General features: G+C 36.7%; 5 protein-coding genes and 1 pseudogene across 7 annotated transcripts; 3 read left to right on the top strand and 3 right to left on the bottom strand.

Annotated features, from left to right (window-relative positions):
• Positions 1-1,404: 1,404 nt before the first annotated feature.
• Positions 1,405-3,710, bottom strand: LOC114724881 (40S ribosomal protein S6-like). The gene is made up of 7 exons (XM_028911336.1): positions 3,675-3,710; positions 3,177-3,234; positions 3,035-3,099; positions 2,524-2,581; positions 2,327-2,435; positions 1,981-2,253; positions 1,405-1,887 (listed from the first exon to the last, which is right to left on the bottom strand). Exons 2-7 carry the CDS (start codon positions 3,180-3,182, stop codon positions 1,649-1,651), a joined length of 750 nt encoding a protein of 249 aa, XP_028767169.1. The 5' UTR covers positions 3,183-3,234; positions 3,675-3,710; the 3' UTR covers positions 1,405-1,648.
• A 3,269-nt stretch (positions 3,711-6,979) lies between these two features.
• On the bottom strand, positions 6,980-10,529 carry LOC114724882 (40S ribosomal protein S6-like; annotated as a pseudogene).
• A 1,018-nt stretch (positions 10,530-11,547) lies between these two features.
• On the bottom strand, positions 11,548-16,361 carry LOC114724849 (mitochondrial import receptor subunit TOM40-1-like). Its single transcript, XM_028911298.1, has 11 exons — positions 16,104-16,361; positions 15,691-15,772; positions 15,502-15,601; positions 15,332-15,427; positions 14,929-14,979; positions 14,718-14,783; positions 14,095-14,196; positions 13,667-13,735; positions 13,510-13,593; positions 12,087-12,182; positions 11,548-11,918 (listed from the first exon to the last, which is right to left on the bottom strand). Exons 1-11 carry the CDS (start codon positions 16,234-16,236, stop codon positions 11,862-11,864), a joined length of 936 nt encoding a protein of 311 aa, XP_028767131.1. The 5' UTR covers positions 16,237-16,361; the 3' UTR covers positions 11,548-11,861.
• A 2,270-nt stretch (positions 16,362-18,631) lies between these two features.
• LOC114724848 (1-aminocyclopropane-1-carboxylate oxidase homolog 1-like) lies at positions 18,632-21,025 on the top strand. Of its 2 annotated transcripts, none has more exons than XM_028911296.1 (3): positions 18,632-19,252; positions 19,356-19,677; positions 20,399-21,025. In XM_028911296.1, exons 1-3 carry the CDS (start codon positions 18,738-18,740, stop codon positions 20,657-20,659), a joined length of 1,098 nt encoding a protein of 365 aa, XP_028767129.1. In that variant the 5' UTR covers positions 18,632-18,737; the 3' UTR covers positions 20,660-21,025. The 2 variants fall into 2 exon arrangements, with proteins under 2 accessions (XP_028767129.1, XP_028767130.1); XM_028911297.1 differs by lacking the exon at positions 20,399-21,025 and adding an exon at positions 19,831-20,302.
• Positions 21,026-22,358: 1,333 nt separating this feature from the next.
• Positions 22,359-24,447, top strand: LOC114724847 (1-aminocyclopropane-1-carboxylate oxidase homolog 1-like). Its single transcript, XM_028911294.1, has 3 exons — positions 22,359-23,048; positions 23,418-23,739; positions 24,107-24,447. The coding sequence occupies exons 1-3, from the start codon at positions 22,507-22,509 to the stop codon at positions 24,365-24,367; spliced, it is 1,125 nt and encodes a 374-aa protein (XP_028767127.1). The 5' UTR covers positions 22,359-22,506; the 3' UTR covers positions 24,368-24,447.
• A 1,056-nt stretch (positions 24,448-25,503) lies between these two features.
• Positions 25,504-27,636, top strand: LOC114724846 (1-aminocyclopropane-1-carboxylate oxidase homolog 1). Of its 2 annotated transcripts, none has more exons than XR_003738358.1 (3): positions 25,504-26,092; positions 26,460-26,860; positions 27,155-27,238. XR_003738358.1 is itself a non-coding variant. In XM_028911293.1 (3 exons), exons 1-3 carry the CDS (start codon positions 25,551-25,553, stop codon positions 27,413-27,415), a joined length of 1,125 nt encoding a protein of 374 aa, XP_028767126.1. In that variant the 5' UTR covers positions 25,504-25,550; the 3' UTR covers positions 27,416-27,636. The 2 variants fall into 2 exon arrangements, 1 of the variants encoding a protein (XP_028767126.1); XM_028911293.1 differs by having other exon boundaries at positions 26,460-26,781; positions 27,155-27,636.
• Positions 27,637-27,913: the final 277 nt, after the last annotated feature.

Genomic DNA, 27,913 nt, shown 5'->3' with positions numbered 1-27,913 from the left:
AAAGTGGAAGCTCGTGGTTTTTAAGCAGGTGATTAAAAGCTTAAATTTCAGCTTTTGTGTATGAAGTAAATTTATTTGAAGTCTTCTTTTCATCTTCCACACCGTAAATAGGAGTGTTCAACTTGATGGAACAAGAAGGGACAAAAAAAAAATTCGGGACGGGATGGAATCATCCTTTTCTGGGTTTTTTTAATTATCTATTAATAATAATTATTTTTTATAGTGATTCTCAGCTCTTAAGTTGCAGATGCAGTGTTATCACAATAAAATTTTTTTTCTCAATAAAATAATTCATAAAACTATTACACTGTTTTTTTGCGGTATTTTTTTTATACAGTACTATTTTTACACTTTTTTTATATTATATAATTGAGTTTTTTACATAATATTTTTTAATAATATTTTCATCTTTAGAAACCTAATAAAAAAACACATTATAATATAAAAAATTCATACCTAAAATTGTATTTTAAAAAAAGAAAAAAAAAAAAACAGGATAGAGGGACACGGGACGGAAATTCCTTCCCGTCTTGTTAACAGCCTTAACCGTAACTATTCTTCGCTGTTGGTAGAAGATGTATGGGGGGGGGGGGGGAGTCACATGAGCAATTATGTGGCAATCCAGCTAAAGAATCAGCATACTAGTTAACCTTTTTGTACATGAAATTAATAGTAATACCCAGTATATATTCATTAACATCCTAGCTTGTTCAATGATATCTGCGAAGGGTGGCCTGAACATCTATTTCTTGTTCAATGCCAACAAATTTCAAAACTTTCAATGATGCTCATGAGTCGTGACATGACCTGCGGGCGTATTGGGGCCTAACGTGCCACCAAAACCCAAATTGCTTTAATGATCCTTGTAAGTTGGAACTCGGAACCCCCCCCCCCCCCAACTACAAAGGCCATTGATGCTCACCGTGGCACCTACTTCATCAATCGTTACCTAGAATCTTCCCCAGGGGCGTACGAAGGCTATATGAGAGCTCTGAAACAGCTCTAATCTTTACTCGCGCCTTTGGACTGCAGAGAATACTCTCTCAGTTCTCGTGTGCAGCTCAGTAGCGAAGCGGAGACGTTGTTGCACCTTCAAACCCAGATGACTCAACAAACATGGTATTCCATGGCATCACCTTCTTTGTATAAGCTCGCCAGATGTATAGGTTTTAAAATCCCATTTCACCCTGTTTAAATTGTTATTTTCGCCGGGGGCAATAAAAATAAGAGTTTTGGCAGCATTTCTTATAAGGCCTTCAAGCTCAATAATGGACTAATGGTCTGTTGAATATTATCATTTCGAACGTGTTGACCACTACTCAAGTCGCCATGCCCATGCCAGACTCTGATAAAATTGTGTTTCCTGATGCTACGGTTGTAGTCACGCAAGTAGCTCAATCCCTATTATTAATCACGCCACTATCTTCTAACGGGATCAGAATATCAGACTCATGAAAAATTGTATCAAATTTGCAACAACGAAAATCCAGCAGCAAAAAATACAACAAAATTCAAAAAGAAGTTGATTATATAGCTTACTTCCGCAAAAAGTACTAAACTCGAAGGATAAAGTCTATCTAAAACTAACATGACGCCTCAATAACTCACTTATCCTACAAGAACGATATGGAAGACTGAACATGAGAGATTAAGCAGTAACTGATGGCTTAGATGCCGCAGAGAGCTTAGACCTCCTCTTAGCCAAACTCTCACTGCGGCGCTCACGCTGTTCCTTCAATCGGCTGGCAAGCAGCTTTTGGTATTCAGCAGCCTCTGCCTTGGCCTTGGCTATTCTCTTCTTCTTGTCTGCAATCCTTGCCCTCTTCCTTTGCAAAGTCAAGGGAGTAACCAACCTCTGAATTTTGGGAGCTTTGCTCACCTTCTTGCCTGTAAAATATTAAGCAATATCATCACAAACTATCCATACTACAGATTTAATTTGTTCATGATCAGTCATCAAATAAAGCACAGTAGACTCACCAGATTTGGTTGTAAAGGTTCTGCGGTACGTGTTAACATATTTGCGGACATCATCCTCCTTGGAGAGATTGAACAATTTCCTAATCTTTGAAGCCCTTTTCGGTCCTCTCATTCTGGGCTTCTCAATGTCAGTCAATCCTGGAAGATCACTTTCACCTTTCTTCACAATAACCAGGTTAAGAACAGAGAGGTCTGGACTAACAATGCAACCCCGAACAGACTTCCTTCTCCTCTCTCCGTTCCTTCTGCCATAGCCCCGAAAGCAAGGAGTTCCTAGAAACACCACACGTCAGCAGTTACACAAAACAAAAGGAAACAAAAAACCAATGATACATAAAGCATTGACCTCTGTGAAGCAAGAGACGAACGCGTCCAGGAGTCAGCACTCCCTGCTTCATTGGAAAACCCTGCTTGTCACAGCCTCCAGTTATTTTGAAAACATAGCCCTTAAACTCCTGCAAATAATTAACAAAACAACAAATAATTAAACATCGTATTCAATTTCAAATAGGAAAATTCCAAACAGAAGTTAGCAAATTTTACCTCCCCTAGTGCATCTCCACTGACTTCTTGTGATATCCTCTTGTCCCAAAATGCTCGGCTGCCATTGAATAATGTTTAAACCATGTAAGAGAAACACATCAAGGTCATTCACAATACAACTGCATAGTGCACTAAGAAGCATGGGCAATGAGCAAATCTAATTATGTATTTGCTATTAGGTTCTTTAATAAAATGATGACATGCAACGAAATTTGGTTTCTGAAGCATCTATGATGCCTAATTATGTAAGAACATGATAGCGAACATGAAATGCCTCATGAAATTTGTCAATGTTTTGTCCCACTTAAAATACAGTAGCATTCATTTGAAAAGTCAATGACTCAAAGGCTTGAAGTCGCCCGTCTACGTTCTTTAGGGCATCTTGGCATGCTGATGAAGAAGTTACTAGATGGACACAGGACTCTCGGAGAAATTAACGGCCTAGTTTTACTTAAACAAGAAGCATAATTCTATAAAAAGCACTGAAGCACTTCAAAATGTTTTCACTTACAGTTTAGCATCATCATCGATTTCAAGCTTCTTCTGGCACCCAGTGGTGGGGTTGGCAATGTTGAACTGGAAAATTGAAAGGAATCTAACATTACAGACCATGTCATTATCGGAGAGATAAAGCACCTCAGAGATCCACATACCTTCATCCTTTAGGTTGGATGACGAGTAGTGCTTCCGCAGAAGTTCTACTCTCTTAAACTAAAATAAGAAGAAAAACGCATCAATGGGCAGCCGAAAAAAACCAAATTCCAATCTCAAATATGAAATATCTAAAACCAAAAGAGAAAGTGGAAAAAAAATCATAACAATCCATTTATCATAGCATTATAAATCAATCTGAACATCCATATTATATAAACTAAAGGATCTCTACCCAGCTCTGCCCTAGCTGAAACATCCCATCGCCATATAAGCAGGAGGAAAAGTAGATTCAACGAAATATATGAAGGATAAAAACATTAAGGGGAAAAAAACGAGAAGAAGAAAAACTCAAATTGAACAGCAGAACCACGATTTAGAAACTTAAATGCAAACCCGCTTCACAAAGAACTTAGGAAGCTTGAAACTATCAGATCGAATATGAAAGAACCAGAAATCCTAAACACATTGTGGAGAGGAAGAACAAAGGGGACACTTACGGAGCTCAAATTAGCGTTAATCTTTCTCGGCGAGCTAGAGAAACTGAGCAGGGTCTGAAACTAGGGTTTTGTAAGGAACAGCTTGACTGCTTGGGATGAGGACACGTGATCTAACGACTCAGATTGACAAGAAGATGGGAACCGGAATCCTAACCGTTCACATAAGGTCAGAACTTAAGCTTGAGGCCCATAATCCCCCTTTCTGATTCAACGTCGTCGTTGCGAAGTCATGACTCAGTTGGAGGAGCCCACCATTGAGCCCAGAGTTCAAATCAAGACCCAGAGAAGACCTTATTCGGTTCAGAGCCCATAATACCCTTGGGCTTAAAACGTGGGCTAGAGGCCCATAATGGATCTCCCTTTGGTGTCTGACTCAACGTTGTCGTTTCAAACTCATGATTCTAGCTGGAAGAGCCCACCATTGAGCACAGAGTTCAAATCAAGACCCAGAGACGATCTTATTTGCTTCAGAGCCCATAACGTGTCTTGGGCTTCAGGCCCATAATAGTCTCCCCTGGCTTCTAACACAACGTTGTCTTTTGGAACTCATGATGCGGCTGGAAGAGCCCACTAATGAGCCCAGAGTTCAAATCAAGGCCCATAGAAGTTCGGTTCAGAAATCAAAACCCAAATTGGTAAATGGCCGACCAGAGCAGCATCCTCAGCCCAAAAAAAAAAACTTGCCTTTTTTTTTTTTCATTTACACAGTAATAAAAGTCTTACTCAAAAAATTTTTTCGGCCAACACTGCCCTTTTGTGTGTGCATGTGTAGGTCCATGGTATCATCTAGGTCTAGGAAAGTTCTGGGCAAAAAGAGATCCAAGAAAGTAATGTAGAAGTTTAAAAAAAAAAAAATTAAAAATAATGCGGAATTGGCATTATATAATTAATAAAAATTAGAGAAGATGTCATTATATTTTAGGGAAAATTACACTCAATTCCATACAAGACAATTAATTCACAAAAAGTCCCTCAAAATCCCAAAATAACTCCCAAGTCCCCAGGGACCTGTATGTAATAAATTGTAATTGTGAAATTACCTATTTACCCCAATTTATTTACAACCTCAACAGTGGCCGTTGACAACCCAATGAGAAGTAGTTAACAACCTCGGCAGTGTCCCCTAGTATCCCACAGAGTGAGTTGTCAGGAGTACTGCCGAGATTGTTAATCACTTCTCCTCGGGTTGTCAACAGCCACTATTGAGGTTGTAAATAAATTACTGCAATAAAATTAATAGGGGTAAATAGGTAATTTCATAATTTTAATTTATTACACACAGGTCCGTGGGGACTTAGGGATCATTTTGGAATTTCCAGGGACTTTTTATGAATTAATTGTCTTATGTGGGACCTTTGTGTAATTTTTCCTATATTTTACTCTAATTTTTTATTTTATTGTTTTTGTCATTTTGAGACTTCATAAAATATTAATTTTCATCCCATAAGAAGATGTTACACGAATTTTTATACATAATTAAAAAAGAAACTATTTTCTTTTCATTGTTTTGGCCAAAAATTTTCTTTTCATTTCAATATATATAAAAGCAACAACAAAGTTGTCTTTGCAGTTCCATACCCAAATAAATAAAATTCAGTCACAGACAAAGTGCTACTCAAATAAAATTTTCGGAGATAAAATGCATTTCCAGATGCATCAGTTATGCACACACGCAGCTTCTATTTTCCTTTTAACTAGGAGTGTTTAAGGTCGGCCCGTCCCGGTCGGCCCGTTCCGGTCCCGGTCTTATTGGGACGGGACAGGACAAAAAAGGGATCAGGACGGGACATGGGACGGGGTCATCCCGTCCCAGTCCCGTCCCTGTTCCTTTTTATTTTTTTAATTTTTTATCCTATTTATATAATATCATTTTTTCATATTTTTTAAATATTTGAGACTATTGTATGGAACTATAGATATATTTATTTAGAGTTTTTATATTTGTTAATGATTTGAGATTATTGATGATTAGAATTTTTAGCAAGTTTTTATTGTGTTAAAAGCTTTTGTTTAGAGTTTTTAATGATTATTATATGTAATATTTTGAGCTTTTGTTTAAGAGTGCCTAAACAAATAAAAAAGAAAATAAAAAGATGTTTTTATAAGGTTTAAGCTCAAAAAAATATAATTTAAAAAAAATCAGATTTTATTAAAAAAATTTAAAAAAAAAAAAGGTTTGGGACGTCCTGGATCCGTCCCGTCCCGACCGGGACCGGGACAACCCCGGGACGGGCCGAGACATAAGATAGATTTTCTGTCCCGTTATTGTTCACCGGGACGGGCCGAGACATAAGATAGATTTTCTGTCCCGTTATTGTTCACCGGGACGGGCTTGTCCTGGTCCCAATCCGTTCCGTGAACAGCTTTAATTTTAACACTGGCATAGTTAAGAATCTAAACCACTAACTGAACGACAATAAAATTTCAAGAGATTGAATATATGACAATAGATTCCTGACATCTTTTTTTTCTAAAACATAAATTATAAATATCAATTCACTTAATTGTAAATTAATAAATCTCTACTGCAGCCATTGTTAACCAAATCCTGAGCATCTTCCCCCCGGCTTAATCTATTCCGCTGGGTGAAATCTCGTGATGTCTGAATAGGTAGGTAGAGCAAATTATTGGAATGAAGACAATACGCATTGGGATCTACCATGGAAGCGGAAAAGGCCACAAAGAATTAGAACCTTCCTTCGGCTTGTGTTAAGTAACAAATTGCTCACTAATTGCGAAAGGGTGAGAAGGCACATGGCCAGCAACAAAATGTGAGACTTGCGGAAAGGGCTCGGAAGACCTAAACCATGTCCTCAGATCTTGCAGCCTAGCAAAGGAATATTGGCAAATCATTATCTCAGAACAGGAGAGATGCCATTTCCTATGTCCTAACGCAACCCTTAAAGTTATGGCTCAGGAGGAATCTACGGAAAATGCGCAGATTTACTTTGCATCTGTAGTTTCTTATTTTATATCTGAATCGATATTTGCGATTTATTTTTTAAATTTTTTTTGGAGACCTAACAATTCCACGTTTTGAGACTTGAATTCACAGGGTTGACGCACAATGTGCTTCCACATTAGTACTGTGCTCCAGAAGAATAAGCTCTGTTGTATGTCAAGCTTCCAACAACTACAGAAGCCAGCGGCAACAAAATTTAACTAAAACTTCAAAAGAAAGTTGATCTATAGTGAACTTCCCATCAGCACCAAACTGTGGAAAAATAAAATCCATCTAAATCTACCATGACATCTCATTAACTGATTTACCATCAAAACCAATACGGAGGACTAAACATGAGAGATTAAGCAGTAACTGATGGCTTAGATGCCGCAGAGAGCTTAGACCTCCTCTTGGCCAAACTCTCACTGCGGCGCTCACGCTGTTCCTTCAGTCGGCTGGCAAGCAGCTTTTGGTATTCAGCGGCCTCTGCCTTGGCCTTGGCTATTCTCTTCTTCTTGTCTGCAATCCTTGCCCTCTTCCTTTGCAAAGTCAAGGGAGTAACCAACCTCTGAATTTTGGGAGCTTTGCTCACCTTCTTGCCTGTAAAATATTAAGCAACATCATCACAAAATATCCATACTAAAGATTTAATTTGTTCATGATCAGACATCAAATAAAGCACAGTAGACTCACCAGATTTGGTTGTAAAGGTTCTGCGGTACGTGTTAACATATTTGCGGACATCATCCTCCTTGGAGAGATTAAACAATTTCCTAATCTTTGAAGCCCTTTTCGGTCCTCTCATTCTGGGCTTCTCAATGTCAGTCAATCCCGGAAGATCACTCTCACCTTTCTTCACAATAATCAGGTTAAGAACAGAGAGGTCTGGACTGACAATGCAACCCCGAACAGACTTCCTTCTCCTCTCTCCGTTCCTTCTGCCATAGCCCCTGAAGCAAGGAGTTCCTGTTCAGTCAAACAGAAGGAGGAAAAAAATCATCATTTGCACAGCAAAAGGAAACCAAAAAAGAAGAAGAAGAAGAAGAAGAAGAAGAAGAAAGAAAACATGTATAGAACATTAACCTCTGTGCAGCAAGAGACGAACACGGCCAGGAGTCAGCACTCCCTGCTTCATTGGAAAACCCTGTTTGTCACATCCTCCAGTTATTTTGAAAACATAGCCCTTAAACTCCTGTAAACAATCAATAATAAAACAAATAATCAATGATTGTGTTCAATATCATTAAAGACAAACTATAAACAGAAGTAGGGGTGTTCAAGGCCGGCCCGTCCCGGTCGGCCCGTTCCGGTCCCGGTCTTATTGGGACGGGACGGATCCGTCCCGAAATTTTTCGGGACGGGACAAACCGGGACGGGACAAAAAAGGGACCGGGACGGGACGGGACACGGGACGGGGTCGTCCCGTCCCGGTCCCTTTTTTAAAAAAAAAATTAATTTTTTTAATTTTTTATATAATATCATTTTTTTTATATTTTTTTAAGATTTGAGACTATTGTATGGAACTATGGATATATCTATTTAGAGTTTTTATATTTGTTAATGATTTGAGATTATTGATGATTAGAATTTTTAGCAAGTTTTTATTGTGTTAAAAGCTTTTGTTTAGAGTTTTTAATAACTATTATATGTAATATTTTGAGCTTTTGTTTAAGAGTGCCCAAACAAATAAAAAAGATGTTTTTATAAGATTTAAGCTCAAAAAAATATAATTAAAAAAATGAAAATTTTTTAAAAAAATTAAAAAAAATATTAAAAAAATATTAAAAAATTAAAAAAAAATATTTCGGGACGTCTCGGTCCCGTCCCGGATCCGTCCCGTCCCGACCGAGACCGGGACAACCCCGGGACGGGCCGGGACACGGGACAGAAAATCTGTCCCGTTACTGTTCATCGGGACGGAACCGGGACGGGTCTGTCCCGGTCCCGATCCGTCCCGTGAACACCCCTAAACAGAAGGTAGAAGCTTTTACCTCACCCAGTGCATCTCCACTGACTTGATATCCTCTTGTCCCAAAATGCTCGGCTGCAATGGATTAATGTTAAAACTCAAGTTACAACCACACATTGTGCTCAGTCGAAACACAATTGCATAGTTCACTGAGATGCACAGAAAATGTGCGGACCTCATCCATGAAGAAGAATATCTTAAGAATTAATGTCAGACTTAATAAAGGTTACATCAATAAACTTGAGCGAGATTCTTTTTTCTTTGAGGGTTTGTTTGGTTGGAGGGGAGGGGAGGGAAAATGAGCCCCTCTCCTCGTTTGGTTAAAAATTTTAGAGGGGAGGGAAGCTAAAATGTCCCCTCCCTCCCTCCATCTTGGCTCCCCTCCAAATTGGGGGTTTTTGGAGGGGAGTCAAAATTTTGGACCATTATGCCCTTATAGTTTTTTTAGTATTTCACTTCTACCAATAAAATATATTATTATAATATTTATTTCAAATAAAAAATATATTATCCTAAGTAAAACAATAAAAAATATATACATTATTATAATTAAAAATATATTATAAAAATTATTTAAATAAAAAATTATAATATTATAAAATTATTTGTTTTTTATAAATATATTATTTATTAAATATACTTTAAAGCTGGAAAAAAAGATAGCCTAAAGAAAATAAAATTTCATTTTTCTTAGAGCATATAAAATTTGTTAATTTGATTATTTTAAATATATTATTATATTAATTAGAATAAAAAATTACTATACCAATTTTTTAATACACATATTAACATGATAAGACGGAATTTTTATTAAATTATATGATTTAAATTAAGCTGTAAATTAATTTATATAATATTACCTCCGGTCCTTAATATAAGACCCCGTTTGACTTTTTGTTTGGTTCTAATTATAAGATCCCAATCTATTTTTTCTCTTATATTTATGCATTTTTTTCCAAGATAGTCCTTCTAATGCAGCCAATACACTTAATTAGCAAGGATATTTTAGGAATGACAACACTTATTTATTACAAATAACTAATTTAACTTACTTCCTTAATCTCCTCAAATAAGTCAACTGGGTCTTATAATTAGAACCGGAAGTAGTATGTCAATAAAAAACATAAACTAATATGTAAGGGTAAAATGGTAAATTGATTATTCCTATCCCTCCCCTCCCCTCCCCTCCCTGAACCAAACAAGAGATCATTAAATACCCTCCCTTCCCTTCCTTTTTAATCAAACCAAACAAGGTGAGGATGAAACCTCCTCTCCCCTTCCCTACCCCTCCTTCCCCTCAAACCAAACAGGCCCTGAGAAGAGTTGTCAATGTTTTATTTAACACCCGCAGAAGTTCGTCTGAGCTTTGTCGTATTTAAGGTTCCTTTTTTTTTCCCCTTACGGCCTGATGTCGTATTTAAGTGAAAACAAACCAATTTGAGAAGTCAATGGGGCGCAGTTACCAGTTAAAGTTATTAAGAATATATTTGCCAACCCAATTTCGCTTAGAACGAGAAGCAGAATTAAATCAAAAGGCAAGCGAACGCTTTAAAATCGTTTCACTCACAGTTTAGCATCATCATCAATTTCAAGCTTCTTCTGGCACCCGGTGGTGGGATTCGCAATGTTGAACTGGAGAAGCGAAAACATTCTAGCATTACAAATAAAAATCATACTGAATTAACAAAGATGGGAACCTCAGACATTTGCATACCTTCATCTTTTAGACTGGACGACAAATAGTGCTCCTTTAGAGTTCTACTCCCTTAACAGACGATAAGAAGAAAAAACACATCAATGTGCAACAATAAAACAAAAACTAACAGCAGACTCTCGTTGAAGAGATTGAAAGCAAACGCTACTCGAACGATTCAGGAAGATTTGAAATTTGAAAAGCGAAGACGAGAAACAATGAATTCCATGAGCATCGAAAAGGGATGGGAAACTAACGTAGCCAAAAATTGTGGCTAATCGGTTAATCCTTCTCGACGGGCTATTGATTCCGAACAGGCCGAAGCTGGGGCATATGAGGGACCGAACAAAAGGGATCTGACGGCCTAGGCGGATGGAAGGATCGAAAGATGTATCCTGACCGTTCATTGAGAGGCTCCAATTTGGAGTCGAGACCCACGGATCCTTGTTGGGTCAGCATAAGCCCAAAATAGGTGTTTGGGGAACAAAACAACAAGGCGATGTGCTCCCAAAATAATAAAAGGGAAGATTGGATTAGATTTACAGAAAACCCTAAGAAGGAAAAAAGAAGACTGGTAGCATGGAAGAAGGGAATAACGGCAAAGGAAATTAGGGGATAATTAACTAACTTTTTGGGGAGTTAATTATTTATTGGAGGTTGTAAATTAATCACTTATCAATTACCGTGCAGTCTACCGTCTACAACCACAAAATGTAAGTTCTATTATATTTTCATTTGACTATTAGAAAAAAGCACAAGACTTGAATTTTTTTTGTTTTTTTTCCCAACTTTCACCTTTAATGCGTGACGTGGTGTTTTTTTTTTTTTTTTGAGATGATAATTCAAAATTACTTCTCTGGAGAAACCAGAAGGAACGCGTAAAACGCTTGCACCTGTGGTCCCTTTAACATCATTGTTATATCGACAATAATCATCAACCACTTCTTTCAATTTGGCAACATAACAGCGCTTGTTAAAAAAGTTTCCCCACAAAAATCAAGAACAAAAATAAAGAACGCTGCCATATTTACAAGTAATAGCAGTTAAGCCAGGAGAAAATCCCCAATAAGAGAATAAAATTTACCAAATGTAAAAGCGGAACAAATATCAGTACCATTTTAACCAATCAGTACATGCGATGTGATTGGACCCATGACATCCTGGGAGCAGGGGTCTCACTGCCACCTTGGAAAGCTGAGGAATGTAAAGGTGGGATATAACCACACCACTAGAGGCAAAGGCAATAACCAAAATGAATCTCATCACATAAAACGGGAGCCATGAATCTCATCACGAAATGCATTATTAATATTTTGAATTTCTGATCGCTCTACAGGCCCTAAGAGGGGAACTAGACGGGATCCAAATAGAAACTCGTCTTCGGCCCCTGTTCCAAACAGATATATGACTACTCAATTTTCTGCAGCAAGTTGGGGATCACATATATGATGTTTTCCGCATTCAGTTTCCTTTCTCTAATTTCAAAAAAGCGAGAGAAAAAAATCAGATCAAAAGAAGCAAGAAAGCCCGCTACGCTGGCACCAGCAATGAGGGATAAAAAAATCTTCCAGTCCTCCTAATCTATTCTCCAACAGTCAAACCAAACCCAAATTTGTAGTCTTTTTTCCGGTGATCAAGCTGCATATAAATGAAAATATGTCAAGGAAAAAGGCAGAAACTAAGCAAGAAATGGTCCAAAGGAATATAAGATCAACAACTTAAAACTTATTTGGATAGCCCCCACCAAACCTAGGATTTTACCCATTTCACATAGACTCAAAGCAGAAAGGAGCAATGGTGTCTTACCTCGGCTGAAAGAATGAAGTTGAGACCCATATTCAACCGTTCCTCGAGATATGCAGAGGCAGTGCCATTGGAATCAATCTTTCCCCTCAGGCGGCACTATACCAACCACAAGAAAAATTGAATACTAGTCAACTTCATACTACTCCATTCGGTCCTTATTATAAGCTTCAAATAACTAATTCGTGGATAACGAACAATTAGTTAAAATTAGTCAAAAATAATAAATAGGTTAGAAATATGTTTTTGTTCCCAAATATATCCCTATAATAAATGAGAAAAAAGGATGAAAAAGAATATGTGGAAAAATGTGATAAGAGCAATGCTGGTAAAGGAGAAAAAGTAAATTAAGGGAAAAATTGAAAATAACACATTAAATATTAACACAAATCTAAATTAAAGCTTATAAAATAGACCACACTCATTCTCAAATTTAAAGCTTATAAATAGGACCAGAGGGAGTGCTTTAAGAATGGAAAATTTATAATCATAGCCAATCCCAAAGAAACATCCAACAGACTTTTTCAGTCAACTAATGAACTCAGAAGCCAAAAATCAATCAATTGCAATCGTTACCAGAACTATTGAAATCTCAAATGAACATTCCAAAACCATAAATTATGAGGAAACAGCCTTTGACCACACTGTGATCCACATAATTGTAACATTTTATTATTTCACATCACAATATCGTATAGAAACAGGTTGAGGTTCAGGTGTATCATCTCATGCACTTCCACAGCCACATACCATAAATTATGTGTTTCTTTCTTCTACGTTTTCTCTACAGGGAGCAACGGGTAAAAAAGAGGGGGACCACAGGGAGTAATTTTACCCAATAATGGACCTTACTAAAACCCAGCAGTTGATCCTTGTTCATTAACCATAGATAACATCAATAAATGAACTAAGACGCATAATCTAGAAAAACTGAGGTAAGATAGGAGATTGACACCAACAGATTAACCAATGGCTAACCAGATAGCATACTTCCTTTAAAGCAGTTATTATCCCCTTAATAACACCCTTGGCAGTACAATCCCCTCTGATTTTGAGAGACCAAGTAATCATTTTAATTGGAATGTCTTTTTTGCACACAAACACTTAGGCCGTTATGTTCCTACAGCAAATGCATCCTTGAAATTCAGTTCAAAATCTCTTCCTCCCCACTTTATCATGGAAATAATCAATCAAACTAACACCAAGCTTTCAGAGTTCTGTAAAGGAGTTATATCGAGAAAACATCTAGATGAGGAGTCTGCCTCAATAAATTAAAAATTTTACTCTGTTCCTGCCAATATCATAGGAAAAGCAAAGCTGTACAATTTAACTAACATACTAATAATTATCACAACTGTTTGAAATTGCAGCATCCATGTTATATTAATTGGTTACATGAGTGAAAATGCCAGAAAAGCAAAGGTACCTGTCTAAGAATGTAATCATAACCAAAGCTAGCTGTGACATCTCTTGACATGTAATTATACATGAACTCTGATGCTAGAGACACCTGAAAAATATATTTTGTATAAGAAACACTGAGTTGAAGACAATAATGCTCTCCTGCATTTTGATTTGCTCACCTTCTCAGAAACCTTCTGAACATAGCTTAGAAGAACCATTCCAGTGCTAGCTACTTGCCCTGTAGCAACCTGCATGTACATAAGCAAGTTAAATCATTCATACTGTTTTCTAGGAAAACAAGTCAATTCGTTCAATGGACAGTTCCAATGTCTTAAGCGAAAACAAGTCATTGGATTTATTAATGTGTCAGCTGAACGCCAAAAACACTTGCAAAATATTAATAGAGACATATCCTAGAAGATAGATAAATGGCGCCCGTGGGACAAGTTCAATCAATTCAAAGCCAAACTAGTTACAACCAAAAGAGCAAGAAAATAAGTCATACATAAGTGAGAGAATAAAGAAATGTAAATATAAGAAGATATGCAAATGAAGTAAGAGGAAACTGCAAATAATATAAGGTAGGGCTGCCCCTCAGCAATCATACCATTTTATCAGTGTTGTACCGAGCAGCATAACCAATGCCAGACTTCCGATGTTGACCAGACCAAAATACTTCTCCACCCAATGATAAATAAGGTGTCACACTCTGGAAGACAGTCAACGCTTTCAGTAAACATCCCGATGACATAAAACAACTGATTCTCCCGAATCATGCAGCAGGTTGGGCTAAACAGTTTGTGATAAACGAGGTTATTGACAGTAATTCCATATTCTAACTACGTAAATAGTATTTTTCTATCAAAACGAACCAAAATGTTGCATTTATTATTTCCAGAAATTGGGCACCCCATTAGACTTATAGGAGCATCATCCTTATCTCAGAAGCTCACATGTTTACATAGCATCACTTCCTACATTGAACCCTTGCACAATTCAATTAGTATCCTTCTAAATACAAAATGGAACATTTTAAAATAATCAGTCATTGTTATCATTGTTTTAACAGACTCAAGGAAAAGAACCCAAGTTTATAAAATTCTTCATATTCTTTATTTGCAATTTTGCATGCATCCTATGTTATTTATTGTTTTAAGCAAAGCCTTCTCTACTCAAACATGGAAAAAACAAAAGGACTAAATTTATACACAACACAAGCAGATCTTCTACCTGAATATAACTTGCTCCAAATAAGGCTCCATTCCCAAATTGAAGCTGTGTCCTATAGTCTGTTCCCTGTAAAAATATAAAGGTTTGTTCATTTCCCCATGGAAAAAACTCAGACATGCTTGGACGTTAAAAAAGAATAACTAAAAGAGGAAATGTTTCATTAGACATAAGCGGGACCATAATAAACAAGTAATAAGCAATAGTGGCTCACCTTATAATCAAAGTTGGCCATCCCATGAGACATATGTGGTTCATTTGTAAGCTGTCCAAACACATGAGGAATAACAGGTAATGCCGAAGTAGAAAGAAAAACATAAAGCAAAAAAGCTTGAGAAGGGGGAAGCAACTGAGGTTGTTGGTAGCCAAAATCTTTGTGTGCAAATATCCCAGTTAATTACGGCCCCAAACTTTATTTATGGTGTCAATAATTTTCAATTAAAACCTTAAACTCAAAATCAGCCCATCAAAATAGTAACAACCTCTAATAATTGTAGAGGAGTTGAAAAGATATAATACAATTATGCAACCAGTGCGGGTGCCAGTACAAAACTGAGGACGTCAAACTTTCAAACATTTTTAAGCCCATAGAACATCGTGTGACTGAACAAGCATACCTGAGCATTGGCCTTTAAGGTGAGTTTTTCTGTTAAATCACACTTGACTCTTGCATTTAGCCTCCCATCAGTCATTATTCTCCCAAAAAGCATCAACTGTAGAAAATCATCCGCTGGGGGTCATTTAAAGAATACCACCACTAAAGTAAAGGGTGTAGAATGCAGCTTACCTGAGGATCAATAAAGTTCGCACCAAACTCATAGTGAGAAGTAGGGATTTTAAGGGTCTCTGATGATGGAGAAGGAACCTCGGTAGGCCCCATGAACAGACTGAAATAGCAGAAAAAAGACTATACTCAAACTCAACAAAACTTGACAGCCGCAATAATTAATATCATGAAACTTCATACTAGCATTACCTATGACTAAGAGAAAACTTCTGATTAAGTCCCTTGGTGAAATCAAAGCGCATCCCCTCAAAGAGCTCTGGTTTTAAAGACACTGCTCACGAGCACACATATATTCAAGTGTTACATCCAAAAATATAGCAAATAAATAAATAAATCGAGCTTCAGCACACCCCTCATTTTATTTCAACATACAGTTCTTGCTACTTGCACAGAAATGCAATTGGAATGATCAATACAAATAAGTCTGAGCTTCAGTATTTCCGTCATCATGGACGTTACCAAAAGCAGTAATACGGATAACTCGGAAAAAAATTGATATGGCCAATCAGCATGGTTCTCCCATTCTCAGTGATCCGAAAAAGAACTGAGCAATGCCAAGCTTACTATCAGAAATAACAAAAAGTAAAAAGAAAGAGACTGACTGAGAGCTTCACGGTGGACCTCTTCATAGGGAATCGGACAGGGAAGATTCAGGTAATCAACTTTCTCCTCCACCTTCTTCTGTGCACTAGCGTCAGCTGCTGAACCAGGAACTGGGGGAGCAATGGTCGCCATTGCAAGCAAGATCGAACAAGTATTAGCAGGAAGTGGAAGAGGAGATAGTTGACTCTCAGATCTCTAAGACCGAGAGAAAGAGGAAGATGTGTAAAACCCCGGCTTGGCTTCTAAAACCCTAGCGTGTTGAGCGCAAAAGTGAAGACCATGCACTTCGCACTTCGGCCAATGCGGACGGTGGGGTGTACCCGACCCGCTTTATGCGTTTTGGATAGCTCTTCATACATCCCGTGAAGCTGGAAAGACCTTGGAGGTGGGGTATTACGGGCGACGGCATTGGCCAAGATACAAAACTGCAAGATAAAGAGAGAGAAGTTTTATGGGCTGCAGCCAGACTGAGTAAGGACTGGGCTAAAACCAATAATTTGGACCCGATTAGATGGGCCGAGTTAGTTAGGGCCCGCTTAATTCTAAAGCTGGCTCTGAGGAAAATGAGGATATGAGCTTAATCGGGTCATTTGAGCCAATACCTTTAAAAAAAAAAAAAAAGGGCTAGCCTGTTAAGCAGAGCGTTAACCGAATTTATAATTTTTGTTATATTTTTAAGTACTACTATAATTCATAGGTTTAATCATCTTTGTTAATTTTTAGTTTTTATGTGGTCAAAATTCATATTTTTGTTAACAAAATCAGGCTAAACAACCCTTGTTAACAAAATTTGTATTTATGTATTGGGAAAACTAATTCAAAGGTCCTTATAATTTTCATCAATTTTGAATCAAGTTCCCAAGTTTTTTTTATTGAGTCTTTTAACTTTCTGTTGTTAGATCTGTTAGTCCCTACCGTTAGATTAAAACAAAGACTGTTACAGTCTCTGTTAGTAAGCAGAGCTGGACATTTGAAACACCTTGCCCGTCCTTCTCTTCTGTCATGATCCAAGCTCTGAGATCACGCTTCCCCCCTCGTTCCTCAACATTTTCTCCTTTCCTAACCTCATCGCCGTTCCTTCCCACCTCTTCAGCCATTCGACAACTATACAAAGTAAAATTTTTCACAGGTCAGCAACTGGAATTGTGATGATTGCTGTTAAAATTAAATGCCTCTAAAGCATTGCATTCCTAGATGTACCATCAACCTCTAAGTTTGGTCTCAACCAAAGATTTGACAAAATGCAAAGGTTCAAGTCAAGTCATTCTTCCTCCATTTCCAAGCTTCACTTTAATAGGGAAATCTCTATCCATTGTGCTTGCTCCATTTGTGGCGATCCAAGGAGACACCATAAAAAGCCCCATTTGTTAACATAAAAAATATATATTGTACAAAAGATGAAGGGGGGAGCTTGGTTTCAAAGCCTGGGATATGATGGAAGAGATAGACGGACATGATTTTTCAAATCGAGAAGATGTTTCAAAGCTGTGCCTATTAATAGAAATTTTAACTGTGTTTGTTTTATTTAACAGCAGGGACTAACAAATCTAATGGGAGAAAATTAAAGGACTCAATTTTTAAAAAAAAACCTGATTTGATTCAAAATCGATGAAAATTATAAGGATCTCCAAATTAGCTTCCTCTTATGTATTTGGACCATTTTCAGAAATTGGGCTTGATTAAGCCCAACTGCTTGAGCACCATACCAAGCCTGGAAGTTAAATTTTGTGAAACGCAGAGAGTTGAGCGTGTAAGAGTACTGTATTTAATGCCCGATGTGTGTCTAGCAAAAACAAAACAAAGAAAGCTGAGCCCTTACCCATTTTTATTTTTCCCTTAATTTTCAAGTAAAAAAGTGGAATAAATCGTATAATTTATCGTTCAAATCATAATTTTGTTATCTAGATAATTTGAAACAATGATTTTTTTGACTAGATTTGAAACGATGATTTGAACACCCCACTGCTTATAATTCAATTAGTGATTCATAAAAAAAAATCCTGAGGCCTAATTTTGAGGTTTGATTTTTTTTATATTTTGTTACTAAAGTAATAGAGAATTATTAATAAAATTTAAAAAGTGGGAGAATTACAATGAGGTTATAAAAAAAATTAATCACTTTAAAATCTATTGATAAATAAATAATAAACAATGACAAGTTTCAGAATAGAGAAAAATAATAAGTTCAAGCTGATAACTTGTTATAAAGACTTTTTTATAATTAAATTTTTTGTTGAATCCTCCTATAAAAATTTAACAAGATTTTTGAATTTTAATTAAAAAAAACCATCAATTAATAATCCCACATTCAAAAGTTGCATGGAATTGAAAAATGTCCAAAGGCATACTGGCCTAGATACAATAACCTGTCAAGCTCGGCGGCAGGTCCTCATCAACACTGAATGACCTGTCACTTTTCGTCTGCATGTGGAATAAAAAAGGTCCATAATTATTTTTTCTTTGAAAGTTTCTTTCATGATATTAGCCCAGAAAAGAAAGAAGTACAAAACAAAAAACAGAAGCAAAGCAAAACAAAAACTCGTATCCTCACTGCTTGATTGTGGGCTATGATTTGACTTTTTGGTCTTCTCTCTTCTCGCTTCAATTGAACAGAAAGTGCTTAGTTTCTCAGTATGGCGAACACAGGCTCAAGTGAATCCACTTATGATAGGAATGCAGAATTTCAAGCGTTTGAGGATACAAGAGCTGGAGTAAAAGGTCTAGTAGATTCTGGGCTGACAAAGATCCCACGTATGTTCCATTCTGAGGAGTTGAACCACACAGAGAGCTCAGAAAATTACTCAAACCTTACAATCCCCATCGTTGACCTCGCGGGCATACACAACGATTCATCTCTACACACTGAAGCTGTTGCGAAAATTGGAAGTGCGTGCCAGAATTGGGGATTTTTCCAGGTGATTAATCATGGGATTCCAAATGATGTTTTTGATGAGGTGATTGATGGAATTCGAAGGTTTCATGAACAAGACTCTAAGATAAGAAAGCAGTTTTACACAAGAGACTTGAACAAGAAAGTTAGGTACTATTCCAATGTTCACATGCACAAAGACAGACCTGCTAACTGGAGGGATACACTCTTTGTAGCTCCTGATGCAGCGAAAGCAGATGATATACCAGCAGTGTGTAGGTAAAGTGATTATTGCAAGTTTTGGAATCAACTCTGCAATTTCATTGCATTTGTTCAATCTGATCCTTGTCCAATGCATGATGAAATTGTTAGCTTCTTGCAGGGAGATTGTAATTGAATATTCAAAGAAAATAAGGGAATTGGGTAATACAATCTTTGAGTTAATGTCGGAGGCTCTGGGCCTCAATCCTTCTTACCTTAAGGAACTGGCTTGTGGGGAAGGGCTTTTTCTTCTCTGTCACTACTTCCCACAGTGCCCAGAACCTGAGTCAACTATGGGAGTTACCAAGCACACTGATTCTGATTTCATGACAATCCTTTTGCAAGATCAGATTGGTGGTCTTCAAGTTCTTCATGAGAATCAGTGGGTTGATGTTCCTCCTGTGCATGGAGCTCTTGTTGTTAACATTGGAGATCTTCTACAGGTAATTGTTAATGTTGATATCCTATTTCCTTAGTATCTTATCCTTCATAGTCATAACTGCCTACAAAACTATCACTTGCGTTCATGTATTCGTTGAACTGTAGCAAAACAATCTGCGTTGGAATCAATGGAATCCCAAGAAAACATATATCAGCTAATAACAATATCAGAATACGCAAGTATGGATGATGGTAAACTCAAACAAGTTAGCAAATCAAGTGGCCCTCAGTCGCTCAAATCTATAAAATAGGAAGTATAAAAGTCAAGTGCTAAGATCAAGAGTGTAAATATTTTGGTTTTTGGCACTTCTGGTCGTATGAATGAACAAAGAGCCTTGTCTATCTATGGCTTGCATATAGTCATTACTGTAACTAAACACAAGAAAATAGAAGTGCTATATTTTAAAAGTTATCACTGCTGCCTTCTTTTGGTGATTGATTTCTACATCAAGATTCATGCACCATAATTGGAATATTTTGCATTAACTCTAGCATAAACATGCTAGAAATGATGTTCTTCCTTCCTTTGATGTAAATACATGATTTTAGAGAACGACAGTTTTTGGTTAGAGTGTAATGAATGATATTAGAAATCAAACCTTTTTTCTGGGATGAAACAGCTTAATTTCCCCAACAGTAGGATCACTGGCACGCTTCTTCACCCAAACAGTTTGCGAGAATTTTACATATTAATATGCATCCGTTTCCTTGTTCATTGTGCAGCTGATAACAAATGACAGGTTCATCAGCGTGTTTCATAGGGTCTTAGCAAGGCCTATAGGCCCAAGAATTTCCATAGCAAGCTTCTTTATAAATCTTGATGACATTGCTGAAAATACAGCAAAGGTTTATGGTCCAATTAAGGAATTATTATCGGAAGAAAACCCACCAATCTACAAGGGCACCACTATTAAAGATTTTTGGGCAAATAATATCTCAAGGGGCCTTGATGGAAACTCTTCTTTAAAAGCCTTCAAATTATGAAGCAAGTATGGAAAAAAAAAAGAGGGATCTATCGGTGCACTTTTGATTCTCATGGATTCCTACTTTAGATCATATTGTATATTTGTATATCATATTTCTGAAATGTATTCCTTCCTACGTGTACAAAGCAGAAGTTATCAATTATGAGTTGGCAGTTGTGTCCAAAGCTTCAACTAATTGGCGTCGGTAAGGATTAAAATTTTGATCACTTCAGAGACTTGAGTATCATATTAAAGGTCACTTCCTTGATAGAAGTCTCGGCTCATGATTGGTTTAATTCATATCTGATATCTCTAATATTTTGTCCAAGGTTATAATCAACATCTCCAGCAATATATAAATCCAGCACAATAAATTTTCCATGCTGATCAAACTTTTCTTAACCAATAGCCTTTTAGCACCAGTAACACCCCACTAATTATTTCTATTTTGAAGGATAGTCTAAACTCAAGCGAAGGACGAAGTTTTGATAATAGTAACAAAGGTGAACTTTTGAAAATCGAAATGACTGGATACTTTCTTCTTTGTACCTGTAAGTTTATCTTGTAACCTAGGGGTGTTCAACTGTGTCTCGTCCCAGTGTCCCGTCCCTGTTTCAGTCATTTTGGGACGGGACAATTTTGTCTTGAAAACTTTTGAAATGGAATGAAAGCGGGACGAAACAAAATTATTTCGGGACGGGACGGGATGCGGGACAGGAGTGTCCCGTCCCAATCCCGTCTCAATATATTATTTTTATTTTTAGTTGTTATATATTTATTTTATTTATCATTGTAATAGTATTTTGGTAATGATATTTATCAATTGTTATTTTTTAATTGTTTATAAGTTGTTTTTGTATGAATTACATGATATTTTTTGTAGTGAATATTTTAGGTTTATTTATTTTTTGTCTCTCATGATTACAAAAAATATTTTTCTTTGTCATTGTTTCATCATTTTTATATATTTTTCTCACATAGTTTTTATTATAACTTTTTATATTTCCCGTATTGTTAATTTTTAAATTAAAAAAAGAGAGATGGGACGTCCCTGTCCCATCCCAGTTATGTCCCCTCACAATTGGGACGGGACGGGAAAGTCGTCCCATCCCATCTCAATTATCGGGACGGTACTGGGACAGGGTTGTCTCTGTCTCGTCCTGTCTTATGAATACCCCTATTGTAGCCTCTGCATGCAGGAGGGCAGAAGAAGAAAAAAAAAAGTCAAGAAATCACAATAGAAAAAGGAGGCTACTAAAAGAAAAGATAGAAATTAGTTTTTTTGTTTAATGTAATTGAAATTTCATCATTATGAGCTTAGTTTTTTCTCTTGCCAGAAAACAAAAATAAATGTCTGAATCTCAAATTAATAAGAAAGTTAAAGGAAAGAAATTTATCATTTCAAGCAGTTCAACAGGTCAATATATATTTGTTGATTATCCCATTTTTCAAAATAGATTGCCATTTTTTCAGAGTGAATGAAACAATGCGAAACTTTATCTGCTTGAACTTTAATAAAAGTTTGACAAGACAAGACAAAGTTTGTTTTATGTCTTAATCAGAGCATGAAGCGAACGTCTTTGTCTTGAAATTCAAAGGAAAACCAAGGTGAAAAGAATGGGAAACTTCCAAGCAATTGAGTTCCACTATTTTATTATTTATATACATTCGTTTAACATGTGACAATTTGTCTCATCATCAAAAAATCAGACCCAGCCAACAAAATATGCTTCTTATCTTGTTTGAGCTATTAAAATCTGAGTACAATTAAATCGACGTGACAAAAACCTGTTATATCCCGTAGGCTCATTGTGGAACAATGAAAGTAGTCACAACTGGTTTCTCCATTACTTTCGTTTTCTAAGCATGGTGATCAAAAACTCAAGTGAGTTAGACGCAGCTTCGGCTGATTCTAATTATGACAGGGAAGCTGAAGTTAAAGCATTTGATGAATCAAAAACTGGAGTTAAAGGTCTTTTAGAATCCGGTGTCACGAAGATCCCACGAATGTTTTATTCTGGGGAGTTGAATCTCACAAAGAGATCAGAAAACAACTCCAACTTCACTATCCCCATCGTTGACCTGGCAGGCATACACAGCAATTCAGATCTACACATTGAAGCAGTTGAGAAAATCGGAAGTGCATGCCAGGAGTGGGGTTTTTTCCAGGTAATTAATCATGGGATTCCAAATAACGTTTTGGATGAGATGATCAACGGAATTCGTAGGTTTCATGAACAAGATTCTGAGGTGAGGAAGCAATTTTACTCACGAGATAAGAAGAAGAAAGTTAATTACTATTCCAATCTTAACCTGTTCAAAAATAATACTGCTAACTGGAGGGATACAATTGGATTCCTTGTGGCTCCCCATCCAACAAAACCAGAAGATATACCAGAAGTATGCAGGTAATGTGGTGATACAAATTTTGGTATCAGTCCTGCATATTCTTAGCTTTTACAGTATTTTTATAAGGGTGGTTTCTCATGGGTACCAGCATGATTATTATGGGGTAAATTACTGTTTATATTTTATATTTTCTGGTCCATAATCAGTAACTGTTCTCATTATATTTAACAGAGTTAATCAAGTGAATGTTTAGACAGTCAATTTATCATTGAAAGTCTATAATGCTTTGAACTATTCTTTAGAAGTCATTGCAGTGTTCTTAACAATCATGTTCGTTATATGCTTACAATACATCAAGGTTGGCCACTTGTATTTTGACCCTTGTTGATCCTTTTCCGAGCCTTGATGAAATGATCATGTTCTTCCAGGGACATTGCTGTTGAATATTCAAAGAAAATAAGGGAAATGGGTCATACAATCTTTGAGTTATTATCAGAGGCTCTTGGCCTTAATCCTTCTTACCTCAATGAATTGGCTTGCGCTGAAGGAACTTCTGTTGTTGGTCACTACTATCCACCATGCCCAGAACCTGAATTGACTATGGGCGCATCCAAGCACACCGATGCTGCCTTCATGACAATACTTCTTCAGGACGAGCTAGGCGGTCTTCAAGTCCTTCATGATAATCAATGGGTCGATGTTCCTCCTGTGCATGGAGCTCTTGTTATTAACATTGGAGATCTTCTACAGGTCAGTATTGCCATGTTTTAACCAGAATCTGCATAATTATGCAGAAAATGAAAGAAACCATGCTTGTGCATATGAGGATGCATGCTCTCTACGTTCTGGCCTTTTTCACTCAAAGCCTTGAAGTTCATATATTTCATTAGTATAGACGAAAATCCAGCGATGTGATGCAGCATTTAAACTGGTGACATATTATGCTAAATTTTTTTTGCTGTTGTACCAAATGTCAATGTCTCCTGACAAAGAAAATACTAAAATAATGATGACAGCATAGCGAATGAATCTTAAACATAAGAAACTCAAATCATCGAAATGTTCACCAGAACAATTTGAAGGATTTCACTGATAAGGATCATTGTTGATCTTGCAGCTTATTACAAACGACAAATTCATCAGTGTTTTTCATAGGGTGTTGGCAAGCCAAACAGACCCAAGGATTTCCATAGCAAGCTTCTTTATAAATTATGACGACAAAGCTGAAGGTACCTCAAGGGTTTATGGTCCAATTAAGGAATTGCTATCGGAAGAAAACAAACCATTATATAAGGACACAAGTGTAAAAGAATTTTCGACACATTATTTCTCAAAGGCCATCGATGGGGACTCTTCCTTGCAGGCCTTCAGGTTATGAAGTAGTTATGAAGAATAATGTTGAAATGACCCTGATGCAGTGTGATGTATGCTATATAATAATTTTCTGCCTTTTGTTTCAGTCATTTACAGACATTTCCAATCTCGAGCAAGTCCTGCACAAATTGTAATACCGCATCCTTTCCAATATGTGCTTATGAGTGCTAAACATTTCCTTATGATTCTTCCCTTTGAATAGAATATTTTAATTTTATTCGTCATTGTGTGTCTTATACTTTAAAAGTCAGAAACGATAAGCTCAACTTTTCTTGTTGCAATTGTCAACTTTTGTGGGCACAATTGCTTCAGATGAGGAAAACGTCATAAACGATGGAAGTATTTCCTCAACTGCATTTTCGCTGAATTTCATATTTTCGAATGAAATATTTTTTTTTAAAAAAAGGTGCAACCAAAGAAATTCAAGCACAATAAAATCAATTACTTCCATCTACGTCACTGATAGTGGCGTTAACCTGAGCCATCATGGAGAATTTACATATATATGTGAGACAAATCACTTGAAGTTTAAACTCAAGCGAAGGACGAAGTTTTAAAAATCGAAACAAAGGTGAACTTTCGAAAATCGAGATGACTGGGTACTTTCTTCTTTGTACCCGTAAGTCTATGTTGTAACCCCTGCATGCAGGAGAGCCAAAAGAAAAGGTCGAGAAATCACAATAGAAAAAGGAGGCCAATAAAAGAAAAGGCAGAAATCAGTTTTTTTATTTTTTTTGGGTTTAATGTAGTTGAAATTTCATCATTATGAGCTTAGTTTTTTCTCTAGCCAGAAAACAAAAATAATTGTCTGAATCTCAAGTTAATAAGAAAGTTAAAGAAAAAAAAAATTTACCATTTCAAGCAGTGCAACAGGTCAATATATATTTGTTGATTATGCCATTTTTCCACATTCAAAGTGGATGAAACAATGCGGAACTTCTTATCTGCTTGAACCTTAAAAAGTTTGACAAGACTAAATTTGTTTTATGTCTTAATCAGAGAGTGAAGTGAACGCCTTTGTCTTGAAATTCAAAGGAACGGGAAACTTCCAAGCAATTGAGTTCCACTATTTTACTATTTATATACATTCATTTAACAGTGACAAAAACCTGTTATATCCCATAGGCTCATTGTGGAACAAAGAAAGTAGGCACAACTGGTTTCTCCATTACTTTCGTTTTCTAAGCATGGTGATCAAAAACTCAAGTGAGTTAGATGCAGCTTCGGCTGATTCTAATTATGACAGGGAAGCTGAAGTTAAAGCATTTGATGAATCAAAAACTGGAGTTAAAGGTCTTTTAGAATCCGGAGTCACGAAGATCCCACGCATGTTTTATTCTGGGGAGTTGAATCTCACAGAGAGATCAGAAAACAACTCCAACTTCGCTATCCCCATCGTTGACCTGGCAGGCATACACAGCGATTCAGATCTACACATTGAAGCAGTTGAGAAAATCGGAAGTGCATGCCAGGAGTGGGGTTTTTTCCAGGTAATTAATCATGGGATTCCAAATAATGTTTTGGATGAGATGATCAACGGAATTCGTAGGTTTCATGAACAAGATTCTGAGGTGAGGAAGCAGTTTTACTCACGAGAAAAGAAGAAGAAATTTAATTACTATTCCAATGTTAACCTGTTCACAAATAATCCTGCTAACTGGAGGGATACGCTTGGATTCCTTGTGGCTCCCCATCCAACAAAACCAGAAGATATACCAGAAGTGTGCAGGTAATGTGTTGATACAAATTTTGGTATCAGTTCTGCATGTTCTTAGCTTTACAGTACTTTTATAAGGGTAGTTTCTGATGGGTACTAGAATGATTATTATAGGGTAAATTACTGTTTATATTTTATATTGTCTGGTCCATAATCAGTAACTGTTCTTATGATATTTAACAGAGTTAATCAAGCGAATGTTTAAACAATCAATTTATCACTGAAAGTCTATGATGCTTTGAACTATTCTTTAGAAGCCATTGCAGTGTTCTTAACAATCATGTTCGTTTTATATTTACAATACATCAAGGCTAGCCACTTGTGTTTTGACCCTTTTGATCCTTCTCCTATCCTTGATGAAATGACCCTTTGCTTCCAGGGACATTGCGATTGAATATTCGAAGAAAATAAGGGAATTGGGTCATACAATCTTTGAGTTATTATCAGAGGCTCTTGGCCTTAATCCTTCTTACCTCAATGAATTGGCTTGTGTTGAAGGAACTTTTCTTCTTGGCCACTACTATCCACCATGCCCAGAGCCTGAACTGACTATGGGCACATCCAAGCACACGGATGCTGACTTCATGACCATACTTCTTCAAGACGAGCTAGGCGGTCTTCAAGTCCTTCATGATAATAAATGGGTCGATGTTCCTCCTGTGCATGGAGCTCTTGTTATTAACATTGGAGATCTTCTCCAGGTCAGTGTTGCCATGTTTTAACCAGAATCTGCATAATGATGCAGAATATGAAAGAAACCATGCTTGTGCATATCAGCATGTATGCTCTTTATGTTCTGTTCTGGCATTTATCACTCAAAGCTTTGAACCTCATATATTTCATTAGTACAGATGAAAATTCACCGATGTGATGCAGTATTTAAACTGGTGATATATTATGCTAGAATTTTTCTGCTGTTGCTCCAAATGTCAATGTCTCCTGACAAAGAAAATATTGAAATAAGGATGACAACATACCGAATGAATCTTAAATATAAGCAACTCAAATCATCGACATGTTCACTAGAACAATTTGGAAGGATTTCACTGATAAGGATCATTGTTGATGGTGCAGCTTATTACAAACGACCGATTCATCAGTGTTTTTCATAGGGTGTTGGCAAGCCAAACAGGCCCAAGGATTTCCATAGCAAGCTTCTTCATAAATTATGAATACAAAGATGAAGGTACCTCAAGGGTTTATGGTCCAATTAAGGAATTGCTATCGGAAGAAAACAAACCATTATATAAGGACACAAGTGTAAAAGACTTTTTGACATATTATTTCTCAAAGGGCCTTGACGGGGACTCTTCCTTGCAGCCCTTCAGGTTATGAAGCAGTTATGAAGAATAATATCGAATTGATCCTGATGCAGTGTGATTTATGCTGTATAATAGTTAACTTTCTGCCTTTGGTTTCAGTCATTTACAGACATTTCCAATCTGGCAGCAAGTCCTGCACAAATTGTAATACCAAATCCTTTCCAATATGAACTGATGAATGCTAAACATTTCCATGTGATTTTTCCCCTTTGAATAGAATATTTTAGTTATTCATCATTGTGCGTCTTATCCTTCGAAAGTCAGAAACGATAAGCTTAACTTTTGTTGTTGCGATTATTAACTTCTGTGGGCACAATTGCTTCAGATGAGAAAAGCTCATGAACGATAGCAAGTATTTCCTCAACTGCATTTTCGCTGAATTTCATATTTCCGATTGCAATATTATTAAAAAAGGTGCAACCAAAGAAATTCAAGCACAACAAAATCAATTACTTCCACCTGCGTCACTGATGGTGGCGTTAACCTGAGTCATCATGCAAAATTTACATAT

This window comes from Neltuma alba, unplaced genomic scaffold (genome assembly GCF_004799145.2).
Source record: "Neltuma alba isolate B1F8T4 unplaced genomic scaffold, ASM479914v2 tig00012201_pilon, whole genome shotgun sequence".
In the NCBI taxonomy this organism is placed as follows: domain Eukaryota; kingdom Viridiplantae; phylum Streptophyta; class Magnoliopsida; order Fabales; family Fabaceae; genus Neltuma; species Neltuma alba.
Note: the sequence above shows the minus strand (reverse complement) of the source record. Positions and strands in the feature narration are given on the sequence as shown.